Source organism: Mustela nigripes, chromosome 12 (genome assembly GCF_022355385.1).
Source record: "Mustela nigripes isolate SB6536 chromosome 12, MUSNIG.SB6536, whole genome shotgun sequence".
NCBI classification, from domain to species: domain Eukaryota; kingdom Metazoa; phylum Chordata; class Mammalia; order Carnivora; family Mustelidae; genus Mustela; species Mustela nigripes.
In genome coordinates this window covers 156,332,572-156,359,562 of record NC_081568.1, presented here as the reverse complement: position 1 = coordinate 156,359,562, position 26,991 = coordinate 156,332,572, and the positions used below count along the sequence as shown (strand labels likewise).

The 26,991-nt window shown below is 47.2% G+C and overlaps 1 protein-coding gene across 1 annotated transcript in view; it reads right to left on the bottom strand.

The window, feature by feature from the left end:
• Positions 1–25,288, bottom strand: part of OBSCN (obscurin, cytoskeletal calmodulin and titin-interacting RhoGEF) — a 114,482-nt gene extending 89,194 nt beyond the window's left edge. The window contains 10 exon segments of the mRNA XM_059416429.1: positions 955–1,230; positions 2,099–2,374; positions 18,824–19,099; positions 19,669–19,944; positions 20,292–20,570; positions 21,170–21,436; positions 21,567–21,875; positions 22,531–22,791; positions 23,185–23,454; positions 24,307–25,288. Of these exon segments, the coding sequence (XP_059272412.1) occupies positions 955–1,230; positions 2,099–2,374; positions 18,824–19,099; positions 19,669–19,944; positions 20,292–20,570; positions 21,170–21,436; positions 21,567–21,875; positions 22,531–22,791; positions 23,185–23,454; positions 24,307–25,288 (3,472 nt within the window).
• Positions 25,289–26,991: the final 1,703 nt, after the last annotated feature.

The window sequence follows — 26,991 nt, the reverse complement described above, 5'->3', positions numbered from 1 at the left end:
GACCAATACACAATTTGCTATATGTGTTATGTATTACAGACAGAATTCTTCAGTGAAGTCGGTTACAGGCAAGAGAATGTTACTAAGAAAATTGTAAGAAAGAGAAAGCACATTTACCATACTGTACTGTATTTATTTTAAAAATCCACATACAAGTGGACTTGTGGAGTTCAAACTGATGCTGTTCAAAAGTCAATTGTATTTACAAATTACAAAATTGTATTTACAAATTACCAAAAAAGCTCTATTAAAATGTAATGTGATTCCCAGAGAAAATACCCTCAGAATTAAAAAATAAAATAAATATGTTTCCATATAAGAAAAAAAAATAGAGCCTGAGAAGACCAGCTAAAATAACTACTGATGACAGAGTTCTTCAGGCAGAACAGGTAAACAAATAATCTCAGAATATGGGGTCCAAACCCTGGCTCTGTGGTTTTCTGGCTGTGTGAATTTTGGCAACTTATAGATTTTTCTTAGCCTCATATTAAAATGCAAATAATTGGGGTGCCTGGGTGGCTCAGTGGGTTAAGTATCTGCCTTCGGCTCAGGTCATGATCCTGGAGTCTTATGATCGAGCCCTGCATCAGGATCTCTGCTCAGCAGGGATATTGCCTCTCTCTCTCTCTCTCTCTCTCTCTCTGCCTGCCTCTCTGCCTACTTGTGGTCTCTCTCTGTTAAATAAATAAATAAAATCTTAAAGAAATAAAATAAAATAAAATAAAATAAAATGGGAATAATCAGAACTCCTCCTCTGAGGTTGTTGCAATGTTTGCCCAAGTGAAAAGACAAGAAACACTGATAAAATACAATCATTGTCATGTAATTCATACCTGCTGGCTGCTGCTTGGGAAGCTTTGTGACCAAACAGGACAGGAGACATCATGTGCATGCACCCCCACTCTGGATAACTACTGTGCTCTAAGGAGCATAAGAAAGACCCAAGGAACCCACCTGTGACGTCCAGGCAGAAGGACACCTTCTGGCCCCCGGCCTCGCAGCTGTACTCCCCAGCATCTGCCTTCCCCACCTGCTGCACCACCAGCCGCCTGCTGCAGCCCTTGGCCTCCACATGCACGTTGGAGCTCGCACTCAGCTTCTTCCCGTCCTTGTACCACGTCACCTCTGTCTGGGCCTGGGCCACCTCACAGCTCAGGGTGGCACTGGACCCTGCCTTAGCCTGCACTTCACTGCGTGCTGGCTGCTCCTTGGCAAACACCACGGAGGGCTCTGGGGACACAGAGGGACGCACATGATTGAAGATATCATGTCTGTTAGGAAGGCAGCACTGGGTTAAGAAGTACTGAACCAGGAAGCAGAGGGAATGGAAACTTCTCCTGTGTCAGCTCTACGTCAGTTGTGTCATCTGGAGAAGCCCTATAGCCTTCTCAGCAATAAGTAACACAATTTATGTACCCATTCTGTAACTACTGTGTGAGGGCTTGTTCAGGTGGGGACCATACATTCTACCACTGGTCCTCATGAACTGTCCCAGCTCTATGTTGCATGAAGGAGTGAAGAGCCTAAATTCTCCCTTTCCTCAATGTGGACTGTTCCATGGGGTCCCTAACTCTACCACATCTCCTATGGGCTGTTCCAAGTGGGAACCATATATGACCACTGCTCCATGTGGCTGTTCCAGGTGAGTACTAAACATTTACCATTGTTCTGCCCAGTTTCTCCAGGTGGGGACCACACATTCTATCACTGCTCCACGTTGGCTGTCCCAGGTGGGGACCACACATTCTATTACTACTCCACATGTGCTGTCCCTGGTGGGGACCACACATTCTATTACTACTCTATGTGGGCTGTCCCAAGTGGGGGCCATACATTCTACTGCTGCTCCACGTTGGCTGTCCCAGGTGGGTATCATCCCTGGAACACCAGTCATGGTTCACAGGAATTAGCAAACCTTTCCATGTACACCTTCCTATCCAATTTCTATTGGCTCAGCCTCATGTATGAGAATCGGAGGCCAAAGGAGGGACATGTGAAAAGTTAAGTTTAATGGAAAGAGCTCCAGAGTCTTTCTGGACTCTATGCTTATCCCACCACCACCCTCAATCAAGACTAGAGTTTAACCAAAAGAACTGACCTGTGACATCCAGGTGGAAGGACACCTTCTGGCCCCCTGCCTCGCAGCTGTACTCCCCGGCATCCACCTTCCCTGCCTGCTGCACCACCAGCCGCCTGCTGCAGCCCTTGGCTTCCACGTGCATGTTGGAGCTTGCACTCAGCTTCTTCCCATCCTTGTACCACGTCACCTCTGTCTTGTCCTGGGCCACCTCACAGCTCAGGGTGGCACTGGACCCTGCCTTGGCCTGCACCTCCCTGAATGCTGGCTGGTCCTTGGCAAACACTAATGCAGGTTCTGGAGACAGAGAGGGACAATCAAATATCTAGAGCTGAATGAAGGCCCACCCTCTGGATCTCAAAACCAGGATGGCTTGGCCACAAGCCTGCCCTGTTCCTGGCTCCCTCTACACAGACAACCCCACACTCAGAAAACACATAAAGCAAGAACAGGTTAGTTTTCATAATCTGAAGACTCCAGGTCAAATAATTTCCAGGTAGGTATGTGTTATGATTCAGTATTTGGCATTTAACATCTGTGATCCCATAATTATCCTAACAAATGGAGGCATACCTGCACATCAAACCACAGATATTTTCAGGGAGAATTTATTGTTCACTGTCACCAACAGTGGGTGATGTCCAAGTCACAAGAACACAGACACAATGACTCCTGATTCAGTCTGTCATTTCTAGTAATCCAGCCACCATCCATATAATGAAACCCCTGGCTTGGGAATTGGACAAGGTTTTTATTAGCTTACTTCTCTGGATCATATTACATTCTTCCTTTTGACATATAACCATCAACAATTTTTTTCCAGCAGGGTTTTGTTAATGGTAAGTTCTCTCCATTTACCTCCTGAAAACATCTTTATTTCACTCAAACTTTTGAATGATAGTTTATCTGGATACAGAATTCTGGTTGACAGTCATATTCACCCAGTACATTGGAGATGATGCCTTCTTTGTGCTCTTCATTGCTGTGGACAAATCTGTGGAAGGATTAGTGTCTTCCCATTCATCTTTACTCTTCTGTGGTTCACTGTGATGTGTCTAGCTGTGGATTTATTTTTCCTACATTTCCCATGATCACTTAGGAGTCCTGAAGCTTAGGATTCACATCTTCAACCCCTGCTAAAATTTCTCTGTGTGATTTCCATCATATTTTTTTCTTCTCATTCTCTCCAGCCTCTCTAAAAATCCTTTGGACACACCTGTGGCCTACAGTTTCTCTTCTCTACCTCTGCCCTTCTCTTATTTTTTTAAATCTCTGTGCTTCCCTCTGAATAACTTCCTCAAATCTATCTTTCAGTTCAGTGATTTTGTCTTCAGCTATGTCTAATTTGCTATTTACCACTCCACTAAATTGTTCATTATAAATGTGTTTCCCATTCATGAAGCTTCATTTGTTTATTCTTTGAACCTGCCTGTTCTTCTGCTTCCTACTTAACTTTTTTCTTACTTTATCAAATCTCTCATATTACTCATTTTAAGTATGCTGTTACATCATCTGAGGTCCCTGGGTGGTCTAGCCCTCATCTTTTCTGTGACTTCCAACTCCCTTCGATATAGGATTATTCCTCCAGTGTTTAGATGTATTTTACTGTGAATCTGATATGGTTTCCTCAGCCAGTAGTATTATTAAGTGTGACTTTGGCAGTGGGGTAATCCTCCTGATGGTCACTGTTTCCAGGCATCCCAGGAGTGCCACTGGCCTGGAGCCCCACTGGTAAACCTTCTATACTAGAAGTTAACCACTTCTCAGTCTGGGTTTCTTAGCATTATAATTTGAAATCTCATTCCCAAGTGAAAAATAGGCTTCCATTTCTTAGGGGAGCTTTTCCCATCTAAGCCAAAGCAGAAATACAAGTGCCCTGTGACCTCCCTGAGACGCAGGAGATTGCTTTTCTGGTCCATCTTTTCCTTAATGATGTGGTTCTAGAAGGTTTCCATCACTGTATGCTGATCTCTGCTTAACTTCCTATTTGTTCTCATGCATATTGGCAAGCTGGTGGTGTAAGTCTGACCCAGGTCCCTGGGACCCAAAGGCCCCCACAGTAGCAACAGTGCACCAAGCCATCATCCACTGCTTTCATTTCCCAGTGCCTCCTCTTTTCTAGCACCTGGAAATGTCCCTCTTTCTCCTTTCCAGTCCAGATATTAACTTAACCTGACTTTGTTACATTCGGCCCCACAGTTTCAGAGGTCCACAGTGGGAGAGTTTTCACACTAGAGAAGTCCAGATGGGGTGCTTTGTTTTATAGTTATATTTTTTTTAATTTTCAGCATAACAGTATTCACTGTTTTTGCACCACACCCAGTGCTCCATGCAATCTGTGCCCTCTATAATACCCACCACCTGGTTCCCCCAACCTCCCACCCCCCACCACTTCAAACCCCTCAGATTGTTTTTCAGAGTCCATAGTCTCTCATGGTTCATCTCCACTTCCAATTTCCCCCAACTGCCTTCTCTTCTCTAACTCCCCTTGTCCTCCATGCTATTTGTTATGCTCTACAAATAAGTGAAACCATATGATAATTGACTCTCTCTGCTTGACTTACTGCACTCAGCATAATCTCTTCGAGTCCCATCCATGTTGCTACAAAAGTTGAGTATTCATCCTTTCTGATGGAGGCATAATACTCCATAGTGTATATGGACCACATCTTCCTTATCCATTCATCCGTTGAAGAGCATCTTGGTTCTTTCCATAGTTTGGTGACCATGGCCATTGCTGCTATAAACATTGGGGTACAGATGGCCCTTCTTTTCACGACATCTGTATCTTTGGGATAAATACCCAGGAGTGCAATGGCAGGGTGATAGGGAAGTTCTATTTTTAATTTCTTGAGGAATCTCCACACTGTTCTCCAAAGTGGCTGCATCAACTTGCATTCCCACCAACAGTGTAACAGGGTTCCCCTTTCTCCACATCCCCTCCAACACACGTTGTTTCCTGACCTGCTAATTTTGGCCATTCTAACTGGTGTAAGGTGATATATCAATGTGGTTTTAATTTGAATCTCCCTGAAGGATAGTGATGATGAACATTTTTTCATGTGTCTGATAGCCATTTGTATGTCTTCATTGGAGAAGTGTCTGTTCATATCTTCTGCCCATTTTTTGATATGATTGCCTGTTTTGTGTGTGTTGAGTTTGAGGAATTCTTTATAGATTCTGAATATCAACCTTTAGTCTATACTGTCATTTGCAAATATCTTCTCCCATTCCGTGGGTTGTCTCTTTGTTTTGTTTACTGTTTCCTTTGCTGTGCAGAAGCTTTTGATTTTGATGAAGTCCCAAAGTTTATTTTTGCTTTTGTTTCCTTTGCCTTTGGAGACATAACTTGAAAGAAGTTGCTGTGGCTGATATCAAAGAGGTTACTGCCTATGTTCTTCTCTAGGATTCTGATGGATTCCTGTTCCACGTTGAGGTCTTTTATCCATTTCGAGTTTATCTTTGTGTATGGTGTAAGAGAATGGTTGTGTTTCATTCTTCTACATATAGCTGTCCAGTTTTCCCAGCACCATTTATTGAAGAGACTTTTTTCCACTGTATATTTTTTCCTGTTTTGTCAAAGATTATTTGACCATAGAGTTGAGGGTCCATATCTGGGCTCTACTCTGTTCCACTGGTCTATGTGTCTGTTTTTATGCCAGTACCATGCTGTCTTGGTGATCACAGCTTTGTAGTAAAGCTTGAAATCAGGTAACATGATTCCCCCAGTTTTATTTTTGTTTTTCAACATTTCCTTAGCAATTCAGGGTCTCTTCTGATTCCATACAAATTTGGGGGTTATTTGCTCCAGCTCTTTGAAAAATACCGGTGGAATTTTTATCGGAATGGCATTAAAAGTATAGATTGCTCTAGGCAGTATAGACTTTTTAACAATGTTTATTCTTCCAATCCAAGAGCATGGAATGGTCTTCCATCTTTTTGTGTCTTCTTCAATTTCTCTCATGAGTGTTCTGTAGTTCCTCGAGTACAGATCCTTTACCTCTTTGGTTAGGTTTATTCAGATGGGGTGCTTTTAATGCTAACTTTCCAATCTCATCTACTAGGGACTTTTTGCTTCAGGAACTCCTCTCTAACCTTCTAATAGTCAATGGAAATCTTGGCTTTTGGCCATCAGAGCATAGGTATTTTCAGGGAGAATTCATATATATACATATTCTAAATAAAATAGAATAAATAAAATCATCTTTTAAATTTAAATTTAATTAACATATAACATTATTAATTTCTGAGGTAGAGGTCAGTTATTCATTAGTCTTATATAATACCCAGTGTTCATTATGTCATGTGCCCTCCTTAATGTCCATTATCTAGTTACCCTACTTTCCCACCCACCTCCCCTTCAGCAACCCTCAGTGTGCTTCCTATGATTAAAAGTCTCCCTCTTATGGTTTGTCTCCCTTTCTGATTTAATCTTCTTTTATATTTTCCTCTATTCCCCTATGATCCTCTGTTTTGTTCCTTAAATTCCTCATATAAGTAAGATCATATGATAGCTGTCTTTCCCTGATTGACTTATTTTGCTTAGCATAATACCCTCTAGTTCCATCCACGTCATTGCAAATGGCAAGATTTCATTTTCTGATGCCTACATAATATTCCATATATACCACATCTTCTTTATCCATTCATCTATTGATGGACATCTAGGCTCTTTCCATAGTTTGGATAGTGTGAACATTGCTGCTGTAAACATTCGGGTGCACATGCCCCTTCGTATCACTACATTTGTATCTTTGGGGTAAATACGCAGTAGTGCCATTTCTGGGTTTGTAGGATAGCTCTATTTTCAACTTTTTGAGGAACCTCCATGCTGTTTTCCAGAGTGGCTGTACCAGCTTGCATTTCAAAGATAATTCTTTATGAGATATCACCAAGAATGGGCAGTATCCTTGAGTTACAAGATTTTTAATTGGATTTTTAATATTTTTAAAAGGCACAAACCCAACATATAGATGGTTCTATTTTTATGTCTTAAATGTATTTTTCATGGAGAAAAAAAGATAAAACACCCATCTGGCTGACTTTCCCCTGGAGCAGGTGGCTGGATGGAAGACAGTGGTCTTCAACAATCGGTGCAGTGGCTGGCCAGGACTGCAGTCAGCCTCCATCTCACTGGATTCTCCCCCCACCCCTCTGGGTCTCTCCTTATATGGTCCCAGCTCTCCCAGGATCCCAGGGGTAGGTCCCATTATCATCCACTCCTTCCACAGCACTTCTTTTCCCAGTCCCTCCCACCACCAATATGCCAACAAACACTGAGTCTCCCTTCCCAGACCAGCATCAACTGAGTACCATGCCCAGACAGCCAACCACCTCCTGGACATCCCAGGCTAGCTCATCACCTACTCCTCCCAGCAAATCTGCTCCTGTCCTCCTGCCATGTCTCAGATGGTGGCCCCTCAGTCTATGTGTTCACCCAAGCTTGTAAGACTCACCAATATCACTGTTTCTCAGCCTACACCCACATAAGTACCACTTCATACACTCATACACCCTCTCCATCCCTTTAGCCACCACCTCTGCTTGACCCAGACACCCCCAGAAGCAAAATCTCTGCAGGAAAATGTCTCCAGGGGCCAGAGGGGTTCAGTGGAATCCACATGCTTCCTGTGCATGTGATGCCCATCTGAGCTCCTGCCACATCTGCCCTCCCAGCCAACAACAGCCTTATTTCTGGAATCATTTTTACATCCACTGAGGCTACTACCAGAATTCTGAGAACGGATGAGTCCTCACAAATGCTACCATGTAAAGGCAGAGAGCACCTAACCACACAGCTGACCATCACTCTCAGCCATGGCCAGTGGGTATACACCTTTCAGACTGTAGAGTGAGGCACCTGTCACTCATTGTGTGGCCCCAGACTCAGCTGCATCCTCAAGTTAGGGTCACACCAGGTCTCTGTTATTTCTGAGGCTCACTCCATAGGAATCCTCCCAGACTAACTGTGAAGGAAATTGTGTCTTCGATAAGCATGGCACAAAATCATTCCTGATCACACTGTGTGTGTATGCATCTATGTGTGTACGTCTATGTGTATATATGTGGGGATTATTATGTATGTTTGTGTGTGCATGTGTGTGTGCATGTTAATGCATGTGTTGTTGAGAGTATATGTTTTTAAGTGTGCATGCACATATGTTTGTGTGTACGTGTGTCTGTGAGTGTGTATGTGTTTTGAAATGTGTGCAAGGGTGTGTATATGTCTATGAATGTGTATATGTCTATAGGTCTGGGTGTGAGCATATATGTTTAAATGTGAATCCATGTAAAAGTGTGTGTGCATGCATGTACACCTGTCTGTGTGTGTTTGAGATGATCTGCCACTGGCTGTGCCAGGAAGAAGCCTGTGGAGCCCTTCATGGTCACTCTGATCCCACAACTGAGCCAACACCATGAGGACCCCAGCTATACAGTAGTTTGCCTTCAAAATTGACCTGAGTGAGTTACAAATATCACCACAAGGATGTTTAGGATTTGTCCCACACTAGAAACACCAAACTTTGGGTCCATCTACATAAGTACAAAAAATTAAAACCCATATTTTTACAAAAACACCTGTGGTTGGTCCACCCTGTCTTAGTCACCAAATGCAGCCACAGGGCCATGGAGTTCATCTGAAGGTTCTCAAAGTAAGCAGCAGCAGGCGGACTGAGGAGGACAAAAACCAGAATTCAAAGTCCACCAAACCAAAAGTGAGTCCACCTTCTCCCACTTGCCTGCACACAGGGCAGCCCAATATCCAGAATTAGGTCCCTCCCCCTCCCCTAGAGCATAGGGAAGAGAACCCCAAATGCTCAGAGTAACTGAAGACACCCCATGTTTTCTCCATGCTCTTACATCCTCACCCATCAAGATCAGAAATATTCAGAACACTGAGGATAGAGAACATTGTTCTTCAACTGAAGGAGGACCCACTGATCTTTCTTTTTCTATCCTCCTGCTGGTGCAGGGGGACCATGGTAAGCAGGTCCCAAAGCAACATGCCTACCTTTCCAACCAAAAAGCTAAAGACAATGACAGAAAACACAGAACATGAGGTTGTCAAGGAACACCAGGGCTCACCCCTGAGCCACTTGTGAGTGGATCTGACCCCAATCAACAGGCCAAAGACCTCGAGCTCTCAACTGGGGTACAGGCCACTGGGTAAAGCCACAATAAATACTAGGTGGGCACATTCAGGACAGATTGAAATGGTACTGCAAAGACTCTGGAAACAAAACAATCTCTGGAAGACTGGCAGGAACCCATCACTGGAACTCAGCAAAGTTTATTTCCAGCTTTAAAAAAATCAATGTTCCTCATTAGATATAAGGGAGACCCACAGTTTCAAAACATAGTATTCATTACATCCAGGATGCTATCCAAAACAGTCCCATGAAACTCTCAGGAAACTCTCAGTTCACATGTCTGCAAGAAAAATACTCACAGACACCAATGTCAAAATGACACAGCAGCTGGAAATATCTGACAAAGAATTTCAAGCAGCTATTATAAAAATGATTCAAAAAGCTAATGTTCCTGGAAGGGATGGAAAGACAGAAACTCTCAACAAAGAAAGGAAAGATATAAAGAACTGATACCCTTTTATAAATAGAAAAATATAATAACTGGAATAATTCACTCAATAGCTCAGTGGCAAAATCCAATTTTAGTATATGTGCTGCCAAAGCGAGCACTCAGTGGCAAAATCCAGACAACAGAAGAGTGACTGGACTTGAAGATAAATTAATAAATAATTTAATAAATTAATAAATAAATTAATAGAAATTAACCAATCTAAGCAAGAGCAAGAAAGGGACCTGTTAGACAGAGACTCAGGAACCTACGGGATTAAACTACAAGGACTAAAATTCATGTCACTAGTCCTAGAAAGACAGAGGAGTGTAGTTTAAAAATATTTTCAAGAAATGATGCTTGAGGGATGCCTGGGTGGCTCAGTCGGTTAAATGTCTGCCTTCTCTGCTCAGGTCATGATCTCAGGGTCCTGGAATCAAGTCTTGCATTGGGCTCCTGGCTCAGCAGGGAGCCTGCTTCTCCCTCTGTCTGTCCCTCCCCCTGCTTGTTCTCTCTCTATCTGACAAACAACTAAATAAAACAAAAAATAAATTAAAGTTTCTACAAAAAAAAAAAAAAGAAAGAAAAAGGAAGGATGGTTGAAACTTTTTCAAATTTGGTGAAAGACATCAACCAGATTATAAGAGCCCAGCAAATCTTGGACACAAAGAAATCCATGACCAAATACACCATTTCAGAGCCATTGAAAATAAACAACAAACACTCTTGAAAACAGCCAAAGAATACAAACACGTGACTTGTGGGGGGACAATTTGAATTACTGTCACTTGAAAATTAGTCACTACAAGAAAGGATCAATGGTCCAGAATTCTGTATCCAGCAAAATTATCCTTCAGAAATGAAGATGAAATAAAGACCTTCTGCATGAAGGGAAGCTAGGAAAGTTCACTGCCAGCAGATCTGCTCCACAAGAATTTCTATGGGAAATGACATTTAAGGAAGATTCAGAGCATCAGGAATGAAGGAGGACCAACATAAATGGTAGATGTTTGGATGACAATGAATTGTCTGCCCAAACCCCACCCCCCATGATCTGTGTGTTGAAGTCCTAACTCCCAATTTTGGATATAGAGCATTTAGGGAGTTAATTATGGTTAAAAGAGGTCCTAAGGGTGGGACCCTAATCCAATAGGAATTTATAAGAGAGAGACACTAGAGAATTCTCTTGATCTCCAATGGGCCCACAGAGGAAATGATGTGTGAGGATACAGCCATCTGCAAGCCAGACAGGAAGGTCTCACCAGCACATGCCAAAGCTGGTACCTTGATCATGGGCTTCTAGCCTCCAGCACTGTGAGAAAATAAATTTCTCTTGTATGGCAGCCTGAGCTGACTAATATGTTGCATAAACAAAACATACTATTCTCCTGCACAATTCTTCAGACTGTATTTGGCAATTGAAAGCAAGAATTATTGCGTTGTTTGGTGAGGCTGTCAACGTTAGACATAATACATAAAACAACTAATAACATAATGGCATAATGGTGGGAGGGTAAAAGGACCTATATATTGATAAAAGTTCTACATCCCAACTGAAGTAGTAAAATAATGATTCTAAGTAAGCCATGAGAATTGATTATGTTTAACACAATCCCTATGGTGGGCACACAAAACTAGACACAGAACCACAATGGATAAATTAAAATGGAGTACTAAAAACTTCCTAAGTAATCCAAAAAAGGCAGAAAAGATGAAAAAGGAGAAAGAAAAAATGAGAAAAAAGTAGAAATAATAAAATAGTAAACCTAAATCCAAATGTACCAATTATTGCATTAAATGAAAATAGTGTAAACACACTGATTCTGACAGAGATTTTTAAAAATCTTTTTTAAAATTCTCATTGAAATTTTTAAAAATTTCAATTTTTTATTTTAAAAAATTACTCAACTTTGCATAATCTACAAGAAACTCACTTTATATATGTATAGGTAAAAATAAAAGAAGAAAAAAATACATGTAATGCAAACACTGATCAAAACAAAGCTGGAATATTTATATTAATATTTTATTAAAATTAAATTAATATTATTAAAATAAGTAAATTTAATTTAATCTTAAAATAATTAATAAAATAAATAATATTATTTTAAATATTAAAATAAAGTAAATCTTTGAGCCAAGAAAATTACCAGAAATATTATAAAGACAAATGAGTTAATTTATAAAGAACATGTAATAATCCCAAATGAGTAAGCCCTTAACAACAGAGTCAAAATATGCAAAGCAAAAACTGACAGAACTGCAAGTAAAAACAGAAAGTCCACATTTATAGCTAAAGACTTCATTCTTCACACAACAACTGGTAGAACTAGTAGACAGAAGATCATCAGGGGTATAGAAGAACCAACCCATTAACCAGCATAACCTAACTGACATTTGCAATGCATTCCACCCAACAACAGCAGAATATACCTTCTCTTCAAGTATACATGGAACATTTACCATGTTGTAATGGTAACTTAACTACAGACCATACTGAAGTTAAGAAAAGAAATTTCTTAAAAAATTATTAAATTGAAGTAATACAAAGTATGTTCTCTGACCAGAATGGAAGTGGACTAGAAGTCAATAACAGAGAGATAAGAGTAAAAAAAAAGAATACTTGGAAATTAAACAGCACACTTCTGAAAACTACAGAAATCAAAGAAGTCTCAAGGGAAGTCAGTAAATATTTTAAACTGAACAACAATTAAAATAAAAACATATCAAAATTTGCAGGATAAAGTTAAAGCAATAATTATGGGGAAATTTACACTACTAAATATTTGTATTAGAAAAGAATAACTTTTGGGGGCACCTGGGTGGCTCAGTGGGTTAAAGCCTCTGCCTTCAGCTCAGGTCATGATCCCAGGGTCCTGGGATCGAGCCCCACATCAGGCTCTCTGCTCAGCAGGGAGCCTGCTTCCTCCTCTCTCTGCCTGCCTCTCTGCCTACTTGTGATCTCTGTCTGTCAAATAAATAAATAAAATCTTTAAAAAAAAAAAAAGAAAAGAAAAGAATCACTTTTTAAAAAATAAATAAATAAAATAAAAATTTAAAAATGAATAAATTGGCAGCATTGGAGGATAAAAAGAAAAGAAAAACTTTCAATAAGTAATCCTTTTTTTTCACCTCAAGAAATTAGGAGCAAAATAAACCCAGAGCAAGCAGAAGGAAAATTAATAAAGAACAGAAATCAATTAAATTGAAAAAATAGAGAAAATCAATGAAAACTATATACGGTTCATTGAAAAGATCAATAAAATTGATAAATCTCTAGTAAGACTAATAAAAAAGAGAGAAAATCTAAGCTAACAATATCAGGAATGGAAAGGAACATCACCACAGGCCCTGCTGACATTAAAAGTATAATAAAGGAACACTACAAACAACTCTATGCACATAAATTAGACAAATCTGAAGAGATAGAACAATTCCTCAAAAATTACAAACTACTAAAATTTGCCCAAGAAAAAATAGGTAACTTGCATAATTTCACCTCTATAAATAAAATGTTTTCAAAATTTAAACCTTCTAAAGGAAGAAATATTTAGCCCAGGATGACTTCACTGGTTTAATCAGGGAAATAACTTTAAGAGAAGAAATTAAAGAAGGAAGAGAAATCACATCAATTCTACACAATCTCGCATAGAAAACAGATGAGAAGGGAACCCTTTCCATTACCCTGAGGACAAAGTCACACAAATACATATATGAATACTACTAACCACACTTCCTCAAGAATATAAATATAAACATACTCAATCAAACAGTAACCCATTGAATCAGAAATGTGTAAAAAGAATAACACACTGGGTGTTATACACAAACAATGAATCATGGAACACTACATAAAAAACTAATGATATACTGTATAGTGACTAACATAACATTAAAAAAACACACACAATGAGATACCCTCTTACAACAGTTAAAATGGCAAATATTAAAGAGTCAGAAAACAACAGGGGTGCCTCAGTGGCTCAGTGGATTGGGTCTCTGCCTTTGGCTCAGTTCATGGTCTCTGGGTCCTGAGATCAAGCCCTGTGTTGGGCTCTCTGCTTGGCAGGGAGCTGCTTCCCCCTCTCTCTCTATGCCTGCCTCTCTGCCTACTTGTGATCTCTGTCTGTCAAATAAATAAATAAAATATTTAAAAAAGAAAAAAGAATACAAAAAATGTTGGTGAGGATGTGAAGTGGGGGAATGGTTTCCCATTGTTGGTGGGAATGCAAGCTGGTACAGCCACTCTGGAAAACAGTATGAAGGTTCCTCAAGATGTTAAAAATAGAGTTACCCTATGACCCAGGAATTACACTACTGGGTATTTACCACAAAGATACAGATGTAGTGAAAAGAAGGAGCACCTACACCCCAAGTTCATAGCAGCAATGTCCACAACAGCCAAACTGTGGAAGGAGTCGAGATGCCCTTCAATAGATGAGTGGATAAAGAAGATATGGACCACATATACAATGGAATATTATCAACCATCAGAAAGGATGAATACCCAGGTTTTGCATCAACATGGATGGGACTGTAGGAAATTATGCTGAGCGAAATAAGTCAAGCAGAGAAAGTTAATTATCATATGGTTTCTCTCATGTGTGGAACATAAGGAATAGTGAGGAGGACCATACAGGAAGTGAGGGAAACTTGAATGAAAAGAATTAGAGAAGAAGATGAACCATAAGGGTCTATGGACTCCATAAAACAAACTGAGGGTTACAGAAGGGAGTGGGGTTGGGGGATTGATTAGCCCAGTGATGGGTATTAAGGAGGGTACAAGTGGTACCACTTGTACCCTCCTTAATAAAAAAGGGTATAAGTGGTGATGAGCATTGGGTGTTATATGCAAATACTGAATCATTGAACACTACATGAAAAACTAACGATGTACTGTGTAGTAGCTAACTGAACAAAAATAAGACTGACTTCCTTCCCTCCTTTCTTCTTTCCCTCCATCCTTATTCTTCAAGCCTGAACAGGAGCTCACTCAATGCAAATAGCCTTTTCCCCATCAGTATTTGTTGAAAACAATCACAGGCAATTACTGAACATCGTGGCTGCCCAAGGTGGTAGGTATCAGTTGAGTAAACAACAGACTAACAAATCAGCTTAAAAGGAAAAGCTGCAAGAATGTCTATATCCATAGAGGGCTTTGGAAAGCTCTGGCACATTCCTGGGCATCTAGAGGGCCACAAATATATGTATACTCAAGAATCATTTGAGGACGCCCTAAACTCACACTATGGGCTAAACTTGAGGACATTAAAACATGATTGTAAACTGCCTGACTAAGTTGTATATGCATGTACCAACAAGAACTGGGAGGCTTACTGGTTAAAAGCATCTAAAGAAACCACTGTAAAACCATTAGCTAACCAACCAGAGACTTCAGAGGTTTAACACAGTATAAAATGCAGACTTCACAGAAGTAGTTCAGAAAAGTCACTGAACACACAAATAGAAACAAAAACAAACACCAACAACTACAAAGTGGGAAGGGGGTTGGACAATTTGAACTAAATTCACACATGCTATTACTTAATATTCCAATATCAACAAAGAATTATGTGACATGCAAAGAATCATGGTCCATTACAGGAAAGGAAGCTGTCCAACAGAATCTGTCCCTGAAAATGTCCAGATATTGTTTCACTAAACAAAGTCTTTAGGTCAGCTATTTTAAATATGCTCAGAAAATTAAAGGAAACTATTTCTCATCAAGTAAAGAAATGTTTGAGAACAATGTCTTACCAAATAGAGAGAATATCAATAAGAAGATATATTTCTAAGACTACATAGAAATTCTACATTTGAAAAGTGTAACTGGAATGAAAATTCACTGGAGGGGTTCAACTTCTGATTTGAGCAGACAGAAGAAAAAAAAAAACTCAGCAAACTTGAATACAAGTCTCATGAAATTACCCAGTCTGAGGAGCAGAAAGAAAAAAGAATGAAGAAAATGAACAGAGCCTTAAATCCCTGTGGGGCAACACACACACAGGGAGATTTAAAGGGAAAGGGGCAAAGAGAATATTCATATGAGTGCTCCTACCAAGAGTGACAGCTGATGTCCCTTCAGAACTATAGGGGCCAGAAGTTAGTAGGTGATGTTTTAAAGTGCTTAGGGGAAAAGAAAACAAAAACAAGAACAAAAACTATCAACCAATAAATTATAGGCCTATGTCAAAAAACCAAGAACAAAAACTATCTGGCAAAAGCATTCCTAAAAATGAAGGAAAAATTAATACATTCCCCTTCAAATAAATACTGATTATTTTGTTGCTATTACAACTGTCCTGAAAGAAATGCTAAATAGGCATTTCAGACATGGATGAAAAACACTGACAATAACTTGAAATTGTATGAAAAAATAAAGAACAGTAGTAAGTATAGTTACGCAGGTAAATGTAAATGCCAGTATTGCAGCATTTTTTTAGTTTTTAACTCTTTGGGCTTTTTCCCCATATGATCTTAAAACACAAATGCATGAACAATAATTACAAAACTACAAAGTTAATGGACTGAAGTTAGTGTATAAAGACAAATTTTGACAATACCAACATAAAGCTGCACTTTGTGTGGGAACACAGAGCTGTAAAGGAACAGTTCTTTTATTTAAACTAAAATGGTATAATTTTAAACTTGAATATTACAAAGTTAAGATATTAATTGTGATAACCACTAAGGGTATCCACTAAGAAAAAACCAGATAGATGATAGATAAATAGAAAGAAAGAGCCAATGTTATATGTATATATAATACATACAAAGTTATAGTAAATATATATACTTAATACATGAAACACCAGAAAAAAATCAATTAAACAGAAAAAAGATAGAAATGGAGAGAATAAGGAACAAAGAAGATACAACATATTTTAAAAAAGACCAAAATAGCAGAAGTAAGTCCTTTCTTGTAAGTATTACTACATGAAGTGAAAACTAACAGATCAAAGAGAGAAAAAGATGTACAATAGTAGTTGGAGAGTTCAGTGCCCTTCTTTCCATAATGAACAGAAAGACAGACAGGAGGTCAGTAAGGAAACAGCAATATATGCCAGGTAGACCCAGCTGACTCAACAGAACTCTCCACCCACCGCATCAGAGACACACAAACAGAATGTTCTCTGACACAGACCATGGGTTCGGCCAGGAAATGAATCTCAGTAAATGTAAAGAGATGGAAATAATACAGGGTATCTTTTCCAACCACAGATAAGTGACACTAGAAATCACTAATAGAAGGAAAACTAGAAAATCCACAAATCTGCCAAAAGGAAACAATGCACTCTTGAAGAAGAATTGTAAGGAAAATTAGAAAATATTTTGAAATAGTTGGAAACGAAACCACAACACACCAAGGCTAATAAGATGCAGTGAAACCACTGCTCAGAGGAAAATTCATAGTTATAAATTATAGGCCTATGTCAAAAAAGATGAGCACAAATCAATAATCTAACTTCACACCTTAAGAAACTAGAAAAGGAAGAGTAAGTGGAACCCAAAGTGGGAAGAAGGAAATAAAGTCTATAGATGAGATGAATGAAACAGGATAAAAAGGCAAAATAAAGAATGAAGAACATTTGAAAAGATCAACAAAATTGACAAACCACTAGCTAGACAACTAAGAAATTTAGAGGACTCAAATTATTACAACAAAAACAAATGTGGGGACACCAGTACAGACCTTACAGAAATACAAACCATGGTCAGATAACACCATCAACAAGTGAATGCCAACAAATTCTAGATGAAATACCTGAACTCATAGGAACACACAGACTACCAAAACAGACCCCAGGAGAAATAGAAAACCTGAACAGACCTACAACAAGTAAAGAGAATAAATCAGTAATCAAAACAAAATAAGAGGCATCCAGACTGCAAATAATGAAGTAAAACTATCTGTGCAATATAGGGGACACTTTTTTGTATAAAAAAAAAAATCCTTAAGAATCCACAGATAATTAATAGCTGAATACACCAGCTCAGCAGGGTTGTAGGACACAACAGCAATATTCAAAATTAATTCTATTTCTGTATATTAGTGATGAACCTTCAAAAACTAACATTTAAAAAATAATTCCACTTAAGGAAACATCAAAAAGAATAACATACTTACCAAAAAACTCAACAAGTCTTCTACACTAAAAACTATACACTGCCTGCCTTGAAGGGGACATGTCCAGACTCAGGGTGCAGCCACCTCATGTGGGCACAGGGCGGTCCCAGGACACACACAGGCCCCTCAGCAGACCCACACTGCCCACTGGACCACAGGCCCACTGTCTCCACCCTCGATGTCCCACAGCCCAGACAGTCAAGTCAGGGGCTCATTTTTCTAGGCTATCTTCAGTGGGGTGTGGCCATCAGAGATGTTTTAGGCCACTGAGTTTGTGATAATTTGTTGCACAGCAATAGAAAATGACCCAAAAAATACTCCCTGCAAGTTCTTCCCACCTGAAATGTGATGGCTGGAGCTGTGGAAGCCATCTCATAACCAGGAGGCAATAAGCATAATGAAGGTCCTTATTTTGTGCTCAGGGTGGCAGAGAACTAGAAGCAGACAGAGCCTATGTCCCTGTGGTGTCCCTGTGGGAGGTTGTTAGAAATGGTCCCTGATGAGTAAAGCCTCCCTATGTCCACACCCTCAGCAGTGGGGTCTACTTCCTCCTGACCTGGAAACCAGGGTGTGTGAAGCAGAACATGGTGGTGGTCATGCTCTGAGCACAGACCCCAACAAGCCCGGTAGCACCTGCTGTTCCCTGAGGGAAACAGAGCCACCATGAAGACACCATGGAGACACACCTGGGGCAGAGACACCAGGAGCAGAGAAAGGGGTCCCAGACATAGGAGTAAGCCCAGCCAACATCGTACAGAGACAGAGGTTTGCCATCCGGCTAGACCCAAGCACTGAAGCCCTGTTGGGACATCGGACACATGGACGAGGCCAGGCTGGGTACTCCTGCCCCAGCCCACATTTCATGGAGCAAAAAGGAGTGGTCTCACTGAGCCCTGCCTGAACCCCTGACCACACAGCCAACTGTCTCGACAGTTTGGGGGTGTTTGTCAGCTGGCGCTAGATAACTGCCTTTTGTGGGCCTGACAAACACCTTCCTCCCAAACACCTCCTCCAGGCCTGTTCCTGGGATGTCAACTGACCTGTGACGTCCAGGCGAAAGGACACCTTCTGGCCCCCGGCCTCGCAGCTGTACTCCCCGGCGTCCGCTTTCCCCGCCTGCTGCACCACCAGCCGCCTGCTGCAGCCCTTGGCCTCCACGTGCACGTTGGAGCTCGCACTCAGCTTCTTCCCGTCCTTGTACCACGTCACCTCTGTCTGGGCCTGGGCCACCTCACAGCTCAGGGTGGCACTGGCCCCTGCCTTGCAGAGCACCTCACTGCGTGCTGGCTGCTCCTTGGCAAACACTGCAGAGGGCTCTGAAAACAGAAAGAGATGCATGGTCAGAAGCCCCACTGAGGGAAGGTTCCCAAGTCCTGGAGCCAGGCGAACTTGGGAATCCTTCACAGTCAGATGCTGCTGGTAGAGCCCTCCTCAGGCACAAGGGGACCTGATGCCCTGACCCCTCTAGGGCATGGGGGGAGCAGCCTCTGAGAACCAGGAGGGACAGCCAGGCCACTGCCTAGCGACAGATAGAGGGAGGCCTGGGAGAGTGACCGAGACTCAGCATCTGCCAAGTGGCCCCAGAAGCTTCTAGCAGGAGCCAGACCCATAGGCATCCAGACCCCGAGTCTTGTCTGCCTCACTTCCTCATCTTCAAAAGGACAAAAAGGCTACAAGTATCCTTCTTATTTTTTATTTTCCATGCGCAAATCTTTTTTCCATCTAAATGTTAGTTCTTTGGGAGGTTCCTCTTTCCAACCCTAAGAGCAACGGCACCTCCCAGGCATTCTTGGAAGAAAGGAAGGGCTGGACAGCCTAGCCTCACAAGTGCTTGATGAAGCCAGACCTGCTCCCCACCCACCATGCCTCAGAGGCTGCGGCTCACCGGAGACACGCAACTGGAAGTCCACGGAGTCCTCGCCCACACGGCACGAGTAGGTACCCTCATCCTGCCTGGTGACCGAGGTTGCCACCAGCCGGTGCCGTGAACCCACGTCCTCCTGCAAGAAGCGCTGGCTGGAGCGCTTGAGCTCCACTCCATCCTTGTACCAGTGCACACTCACATGGGCCTCCGAGGTCTCGCATTCGAAGTGGGCTGGGCCTCCAGCCACAGCATCCACACAGCCACCAGCAGTGTCTTTGTGCAGAAAGGGAGTGAGCCCTGCAAGGGCAGCCAGGCAGGTCAGTGGGGCCAGCAGAGCCCTGGCCACACAGACACCTATGCTAGACAGCAGACAGAGACGCCGGGGGCCTGCAGGCCTCCCCCAGACCAGGGTCCCCTTCGGAGTGCCACCTGCCCTTAGGAAGCCCCACTCCCTGCTGACCAGAGCCTCCCCTCTCCCATCCTCCCCAAGGTCAGCTGAGCATGCCCCACTCCCCACTGCCCTACAGAGATGGAAAATGGTGACTCCCACCACCCATACCCCCTAGAGTCTGCCCAGAGCAGGGGAACCTAATGTGGGGACATGGCCATGGTGGAAATGGACCACCACACACAGCAGGCGTCACCTTGCACCAGGAGCTGGTAGGCGATGCGGCCCCCACAGCTGACACACTCGTAGAGGCCAGCATCATCTCGCACCACATCCCGCACCAGCAGTGCCCGCTGTCCGGCCATGGCCTGCACCTCATACTTGGGGCCTGGTGGCAACACGTGGCCATCCTTCAGCCATGTCACCGCTGCAGCCTGGTCTGACAGCTCAGCCAGCAGCTGTGCCTCCTCATGCAGCTGGGCCAGCACTTCCCTCACAGCTGTGACTGGACGCCTAGTGGTCATCCCTGGGGCTGCTTGGGGCCACAAACAGGTGGACAGAGGCGCATGGACAGAGCAGTGGAGAGAACAGGGGAGGGGACAGAAGGAAGAATGACAGGGAAATGGATGGACAGAGGGGGAATGGACAGAGGAGGAGGGATGCAGGAGGGACATTGGGGTGTGGGCAGAGGAGATGGATGGTAGAGGGAACAGAGAGAGAATGAAGGGGAAGGAAGAGAGAAGAGTGAACAGACGTGGACAAAGGGAATGGACAGGAAGGGACGGGGGGGGGGGGAGGGTGGGGAGGGGACAGAGCAGGGAGAGACAGGTATGAGGGAACAGGGAGAAGCAGAGTGACAGAATCAGCAGAGGGGAAGGGGAGGGAGGGAGGGAAGCAGGCAGATAGAAGAGTGAGGCTCTGAGCCCAGTCCTCCATGCACAACCCACACAACCCATGGGAGAGGCCACTGCCAGCCCTGGGCAAGCTGCCTCCCACCACCCTCTCCTGCCCAGCCCTGCCACAACCAGGAGATCACCCGGGAGCTCACCTGCCCCGGGACAAGCAGCAGCTCCAGGAACCCCCACCCCACTGCTAGGGCAGAGGCCTGGGGGTCCCAGCCGGGGGTCCTCCTACCTCGGACCTCCATGCGGATGCTGCTTTCAATGCCATTGGCCACGAACTTGAGCTCAGCACCGTGCATGCTGGCGGACACTGAGTGGATGGTGAGGGCATGCCGTGTGCCGTCCTGACGGATCATGTACATGCTGCTGGCCTTCAGGGCCTGCCCATCCAGGAACCACTCTCCCGCCAAGGCCAAAGTGAGGTCCACGGAGAAGGTCACCTCACCACCCTCCACAGCCTCCACTGCCTTCAGGGGCGTCCTCACAGCAAGCTGGGGGGCTGCAGGGTGAGGGCTTCAGTAAATGGTCAGCCTCTGCCCTCTCCGCCCCTCCTCTGCCTGAGCCTGGCCCAAGTGCTGCCTCCCCCAGCAAGCCCATGGGGCAGGCAACTGGAGCGCATCCACACTTACTCAGGTGCACAGTCCCTGGGAACTCGAGGTAGGGGCTGTGGCCAAAGCTGTTCAGAGCGGACACCCGGAACTGGAAGTCCCCCTCCTCAGACACGCTGGCCACAGTCAGCTCCTGCGCACGCACCCACTCAGCCTCGTGGCACCGGCTCCAGGTGTGGGCGCCAAGCCGCTTCTTCTCCACCAGATAACCATCGATGGGGACAGGGCGGTCCCCGTGGGGTGGTGGGGACCAGCCAAGGGTCACGGAGCACTCTGTCCTGGATTTCACCATGGGGGCCTCAGGCGCATGCAGCGGCGGCTTCCTAGGGGCTGGGCAGAGAACCACCCAAGGTGTCACTCACTGGGAGTTCCCTCCCCAAGCCCTCAATCCAAGATGAGCCCCGCCCTCCAGGGAGCATGCCTTCACTGTCTGGACTGCCCAAGGCCCTAGGGGACTGCAGGGACAAGGATGCTGTGGACCCATGACCAGGGGGTCTAGGGATAAACCCCATCTGTGATTCCAGGTCTCGGGCTTGACAGTGACCAAAGCAGGGCACAGTGACCATTCTGAGGGCGCATTCCTACCCCAACAAAAGGCTGACCCAGTGGAGACGGGTGGGAGGAGGGACCTACTCCCCAATCTACAAATTTGATAGCAAAGGCCACAAGAAGAAGACATGCTCGCTCACGATGTCCCACAGCTGTTCTCGCCCATTTGTGTGCTTCTAGAACAATCTGCACCTTCTACTTTGGTTTGCAGAGTGGCGGTCACCAGAACTCCCACTCTGCAGTCACCTGGGGTGACCACAGTGAAGGAGGGCAGCAAACAAACCAGGGGTCCAAGGAAACTAGAGCTATGACCGGTTGGTCCAGCCCCCAAAACCCCTCCTACCCCCCACAGCAGACCAGAATGTACAGCGTGGCCCAGTGGACAAAAGAAGGGGGAAAGGGCCTGTCCATTCAAGGGGCACGCCCTGGCCCTTACCAGACACAAAGAACTGTGTCGTTGTCCGGCAGTCCCCAGCCATGAAGGTCACCTCGCCCATGTCCTCCAGGCTGCACTTGGAGATGGTCAGCGTGTGGCACGTGCCTTCTGTGGTGATGGCCACGCGACCCCCGGCCACCACCTCCTCCTGGTTCCTCAGCCAGTGGATGGAGTCCTCGGGCTGGGCCAGCTCCACACAGAACATGGCCGTGTCCCCCACTCGCACCGCGGTCTTCCTCGGGAGCTTCCGGATGAGGTTGCCTGTGGTGGACAGGGCCCGGGGACTGGTCGGTGTTTGGATGGGGGGGGCGTCCTCTGCCCACCTCTCCACCTCCAAGCCCACCTTCCGCCCCGCCCGCCCCTTCTCGCCCGCCCCTTCACCTCCGAGCCCCGCTTCCGACTGTGTACTGCCCCCTGTCCCGCCCCTGCTCGCCCCGCCACTCCGCCCCCAGCCGCCCCCAGCCTGCCCGCTGCCCCGCCCCCTGCCCGCCCCTGCTCCGAGCCCACCGTCCGTCCCTGCACTGCCCCAGCACGACCCCAGCAGCGCACCTGCCCCGCACCTCCTCCCGGCTCCTAACCCGCCCGCTGCCCCACTCCTCCTCCCCGCCCCTTCCCTTCCCACCTTCCCCCTCCATTCCCCGTGACCCCCGCCACCTTGCACCGCGAGCTCCGCCACCGTGCGGCTGCCCTCCGCCGTCTCGCAGATGTAGACGGCGTCGTCGTCGGCCGAGACGTTGCGCACCGTCAGCCGGCGCTCAGTGCCCTCCTCCTCGATGCCGTACTTGGCGCTGGCCCACAGCCGCGTCTCCTCCTTGTACCACGCGGCCTCCGTGGCCGGCAGCTCCACCTCGCACTGGAACGTGGCCGACTCTTTCTCCCGCACCTCCAGGTCCTGCAGCCGCTTTCTGAAGGGCACCGCGGGCTCTGCGGGGACAGGGCCCGTGAGCGGGGCAGGGGTGGCGGGTCTGGGCCGGAGAGAGTAGCGGGGAGAAGGTGGAGGAGGAGGGGTTGGGGGGCGGAGAGTGCGGTCAGGGCCGGGAGAGAGGCGGTGGTGCGAGAAGGAAGCAGGGTAGGTCAAGGGCTCCGTTAGTCGGGTGCGGGGCTGGCATGGGGGCAGAGGACCAGGACAGGAGTTGGGTGGGAAGGCAGGGGAGCAGCAGGGATGAGTCCAGGAAGGTAGGGAGATGTAAGGGGGCAGGGGTAAAGAGTCCCCTCCCCTTAGACAGAAGATGTCTGTAAACGAGGCACCTAAAGCCACAAAAAGTATCCCAGAGATGCTGCTCCCAGGCCGCAAAATCCGGTGGGATCCCGCTCCCACGAGCAGCGAGGCGGTAGGACCAGGGCCGGCTGCCGCTCAACCCCCTGAGCTGCCCTGCGCACTTTCCCCTGTGCAGCTTCTGCAGGGACCTCCGAGGAACCGCGTCATTTCCTTTCTCCCCCAGTCTGCCTGGGAGACCCCCTAAGCATCCTGTGAGGGAGTGGAATGCCCGCCTCCCACCCCCACCCCACCACACCTCCCACCATCTCCCAGGAGGAGGGGGCGCTGAGGACAAAGCGCTTTGTTCCTCACTCATGTGACTCTCACAGACACAGTAGGACAGGCAGAGGGTCATCTGCTTCCCCCTCTTTCTGTGGCTCTGGGAACGCGGGGGCTGCCCAGGACTCTCTGGATTCCACGACCGATTCCAGTGCAGGTGTAAAGGACAGGGGGAGGGAAGGTCGCTTCTTGGGCAGCGACCACGTGCTGGGGCCGTGCGCCCAGCACCCTGAGCTCACCTCGGACGACGACCAGCACGGAGCTGTAAGTCTGGCCCACCAGGTTGGAGGCCGTGCAGGTGTAGAGGCCCCGGTCCGACTGTTTACAGAAGAGGATCTTGAGCACGAAGTTCTCCTGGGCGTCCTCGTACACCACGTGTCGCCGGCCCTCAACCACCAGCTGCCCATCCTTCTTCCACACGGTCTCTGGCTTTGGCTCCCCCGTCACGTAGCAGCTGAGGCGCGCGTGCTTGCCTTCAGTCACGGTGCATGTGCGCGTGCCGGAACCCGGTGGCGAGGCCGGGGCGCTGTCCGCGCGTATCGCCTCGCGCCGCCGCTTCAGGTGCGCCAGAAGCGCAGCAGTGGAGGCCCCGGGAGGGCCCGCCGCGTCCGCATCCGCCTCCACGGTGAGCGCTGCGTCGGCACTGGCAGCGCCCAGCGGGTTCTCGGCGCGCACCGTGTAGGTGCCGCCGTCCCGGGCCCGCGTTGCCTGGATGCACAGCGCGCTCGCCTCGCCGCTGGCCTCCACGCGCACTCTGGGGGCGTCAGGCGAGCCCAAGCGCCGCCCGTCTTTGGCCCAGCTCACGGCCATAGGCGGCGAGCCGCGCACGCGACAGCGGAACGTGGCCTCGGCGCCCTCGCGCACGCGGATGGACGTGGGCCGCAGGAGAAAGTGGGGCACCTGCTCTGCGCAGGCGGCCTCAGCGTCCACCTGCAGGCCCACAGCCGCGAAGGCCTCACCGATGGCGTTGCGTGCGCGGCACACGTACTGCCCGCTGTCGCCCAGTGCCAGGTCTAAGATGGTGAGACGGTACAGGTCGCCGTCTTGGGCCAGGCGGAAGCGAGCACCCGCCTCTACAGGCTGCTGGTCCTTCTCCCAGCTCACCTGCGGCGTGGGGTTGCCCACGATCTGGCAGCTCAGCGTGGCGTCCTTGCCCACCGACACCATGAAGGCCTTGGGCCGGGTCAGGAATCGGGGTGCCCCACTGAATGAGTGATCCATGGTGGGGGTGGGGGCGGCAGGAGGGACCTAGGAGCGGGTTGGGGGAAGGTCATAGTGGGGATAAGATCCTGTACTGATCGAGTCCCGGACCTGCACCACACCACTCCCCCACCCACGCGCCTCCACCTCATCTCCCCTGCCCCCACAGCTAGGACTGTCTGAGGCACGGTGATACAGAAATTCAGATTTGCGGCTCCTTTCTCGGCATTTGAAGTCTGGTGCCACACCTCCCTCACAACAGGCTTTTCTATCTCTTCCTGTCCCCCCAGCTCTAACCCCATCCCCAACTCCAGGTCCAGTTGAGTACCTGTCCCAAACACACCAGCACCCTGGCTGGCCTTCCTCTCTGTTCACCAGCATCTCCCTACCTGGGGCCATGCTGTCCTCTCCACACAGACCTGCCTGTGTGTGTGTGTGTGTGTGTTCCCTACCCAACTCCAGCTGCCTTCAAGGGACCAGTCCCCGTCCCCCACACACTGCTGCCTCTTGGATTCCGAGACTCCAATCTTCCTAAATGTCTTACCCACTGAGGAGGCGGCTCTCTGAACCTGGACGGGGCCTGGGCAGGGAGGCCTTCCCTGGGTGCCTGCTGCTGGCCTGTGCCTCTGACTGTGGTGCCCTGGAGGTCACAGATCCTCCATCCCAGGAGACTGCCCTCTGAGCCCTCTGCCCCGTGTGCCCCTTTTTGTCCCCTGCCCCTTCCTCCTCCACAAGATTCATCCTCCCAAGACACACTTCTGGTTCTGGGTGCCGCAGCCGGGCTTGCCCCAGGCAGCACCCATGATGAAAGTCCAGTGTACTAGGCCGTCAGCACCCCTCCAGGGGTTCCCAGGTCCCCTCAACCCTGATGAGCAGGGAGATCGGAAATCTGGCTGCCAGTTGGACCCCTTACAAGCTGCCCCCCACCCCGAGCCACCCACACCCCCTTGCTGTGTGCACCTGCTCCTCCCCCAGGGACAGCACATGGTCAACTGTAAGGCCGGGGAGGACAGGCAGAGTCCCCTGTGAGGAACCACAGACGTCCAGGCTGAGATTAGCCAGGTTGACTGGCAGGGCCTGGTCACTCTACAGACTTTGTGTCCCTACTGGCTGGGGATCTTTGGGGACAGGGTTGGCACCCCCATAACAAAGGCTACCAGGGACTGGCTGGCCATCGGCACAGGTGGGTAAGGTGAAGCTGGGCCTAGCCTACCCTGCCCCACTTCTGTAAGAACAGCAGGCCCCCTGGCTCAGGGCTGGGCCCAAGCACCTCAACTCCCTCCCCACCCCAGGGCTGGGCTTCCAGCATGGGCTGCTCCTGGGGGACAAGTGGGGTGATGTTCTGGACCCTTGGGCTCCTGTCCTGTGATTCAGGGCCTAATCCCCCTTAATCCCCCTTGAGGAGGTGAGCCTGCACTAGTCTGCTGACTCACTGTGCAGTCAGCACCTCTGTCCCTTGCCCTCCCCCCGCCCCGCTAGCCCCGCTGGCCAAGCTCTGGGACTGGGAGGACATGGGCCAGCGGCCACCCGAGCCCCGCCTCCATGGACGCCCTCCTGGGCCTTAATGTCTCTCTGGGGAAGGGTTACTCTGACACCGGGTATCCAGAGGCCCTGAGCTCTGAGCTCCCTGGGCTCCCCTCCTGATTCCTGGTTGGCCTGCAGTTCCCTCCAAGACAGGACACTCACTGCACCCTAACCCCCACCACTCCAGGTGCAGCTCTGGG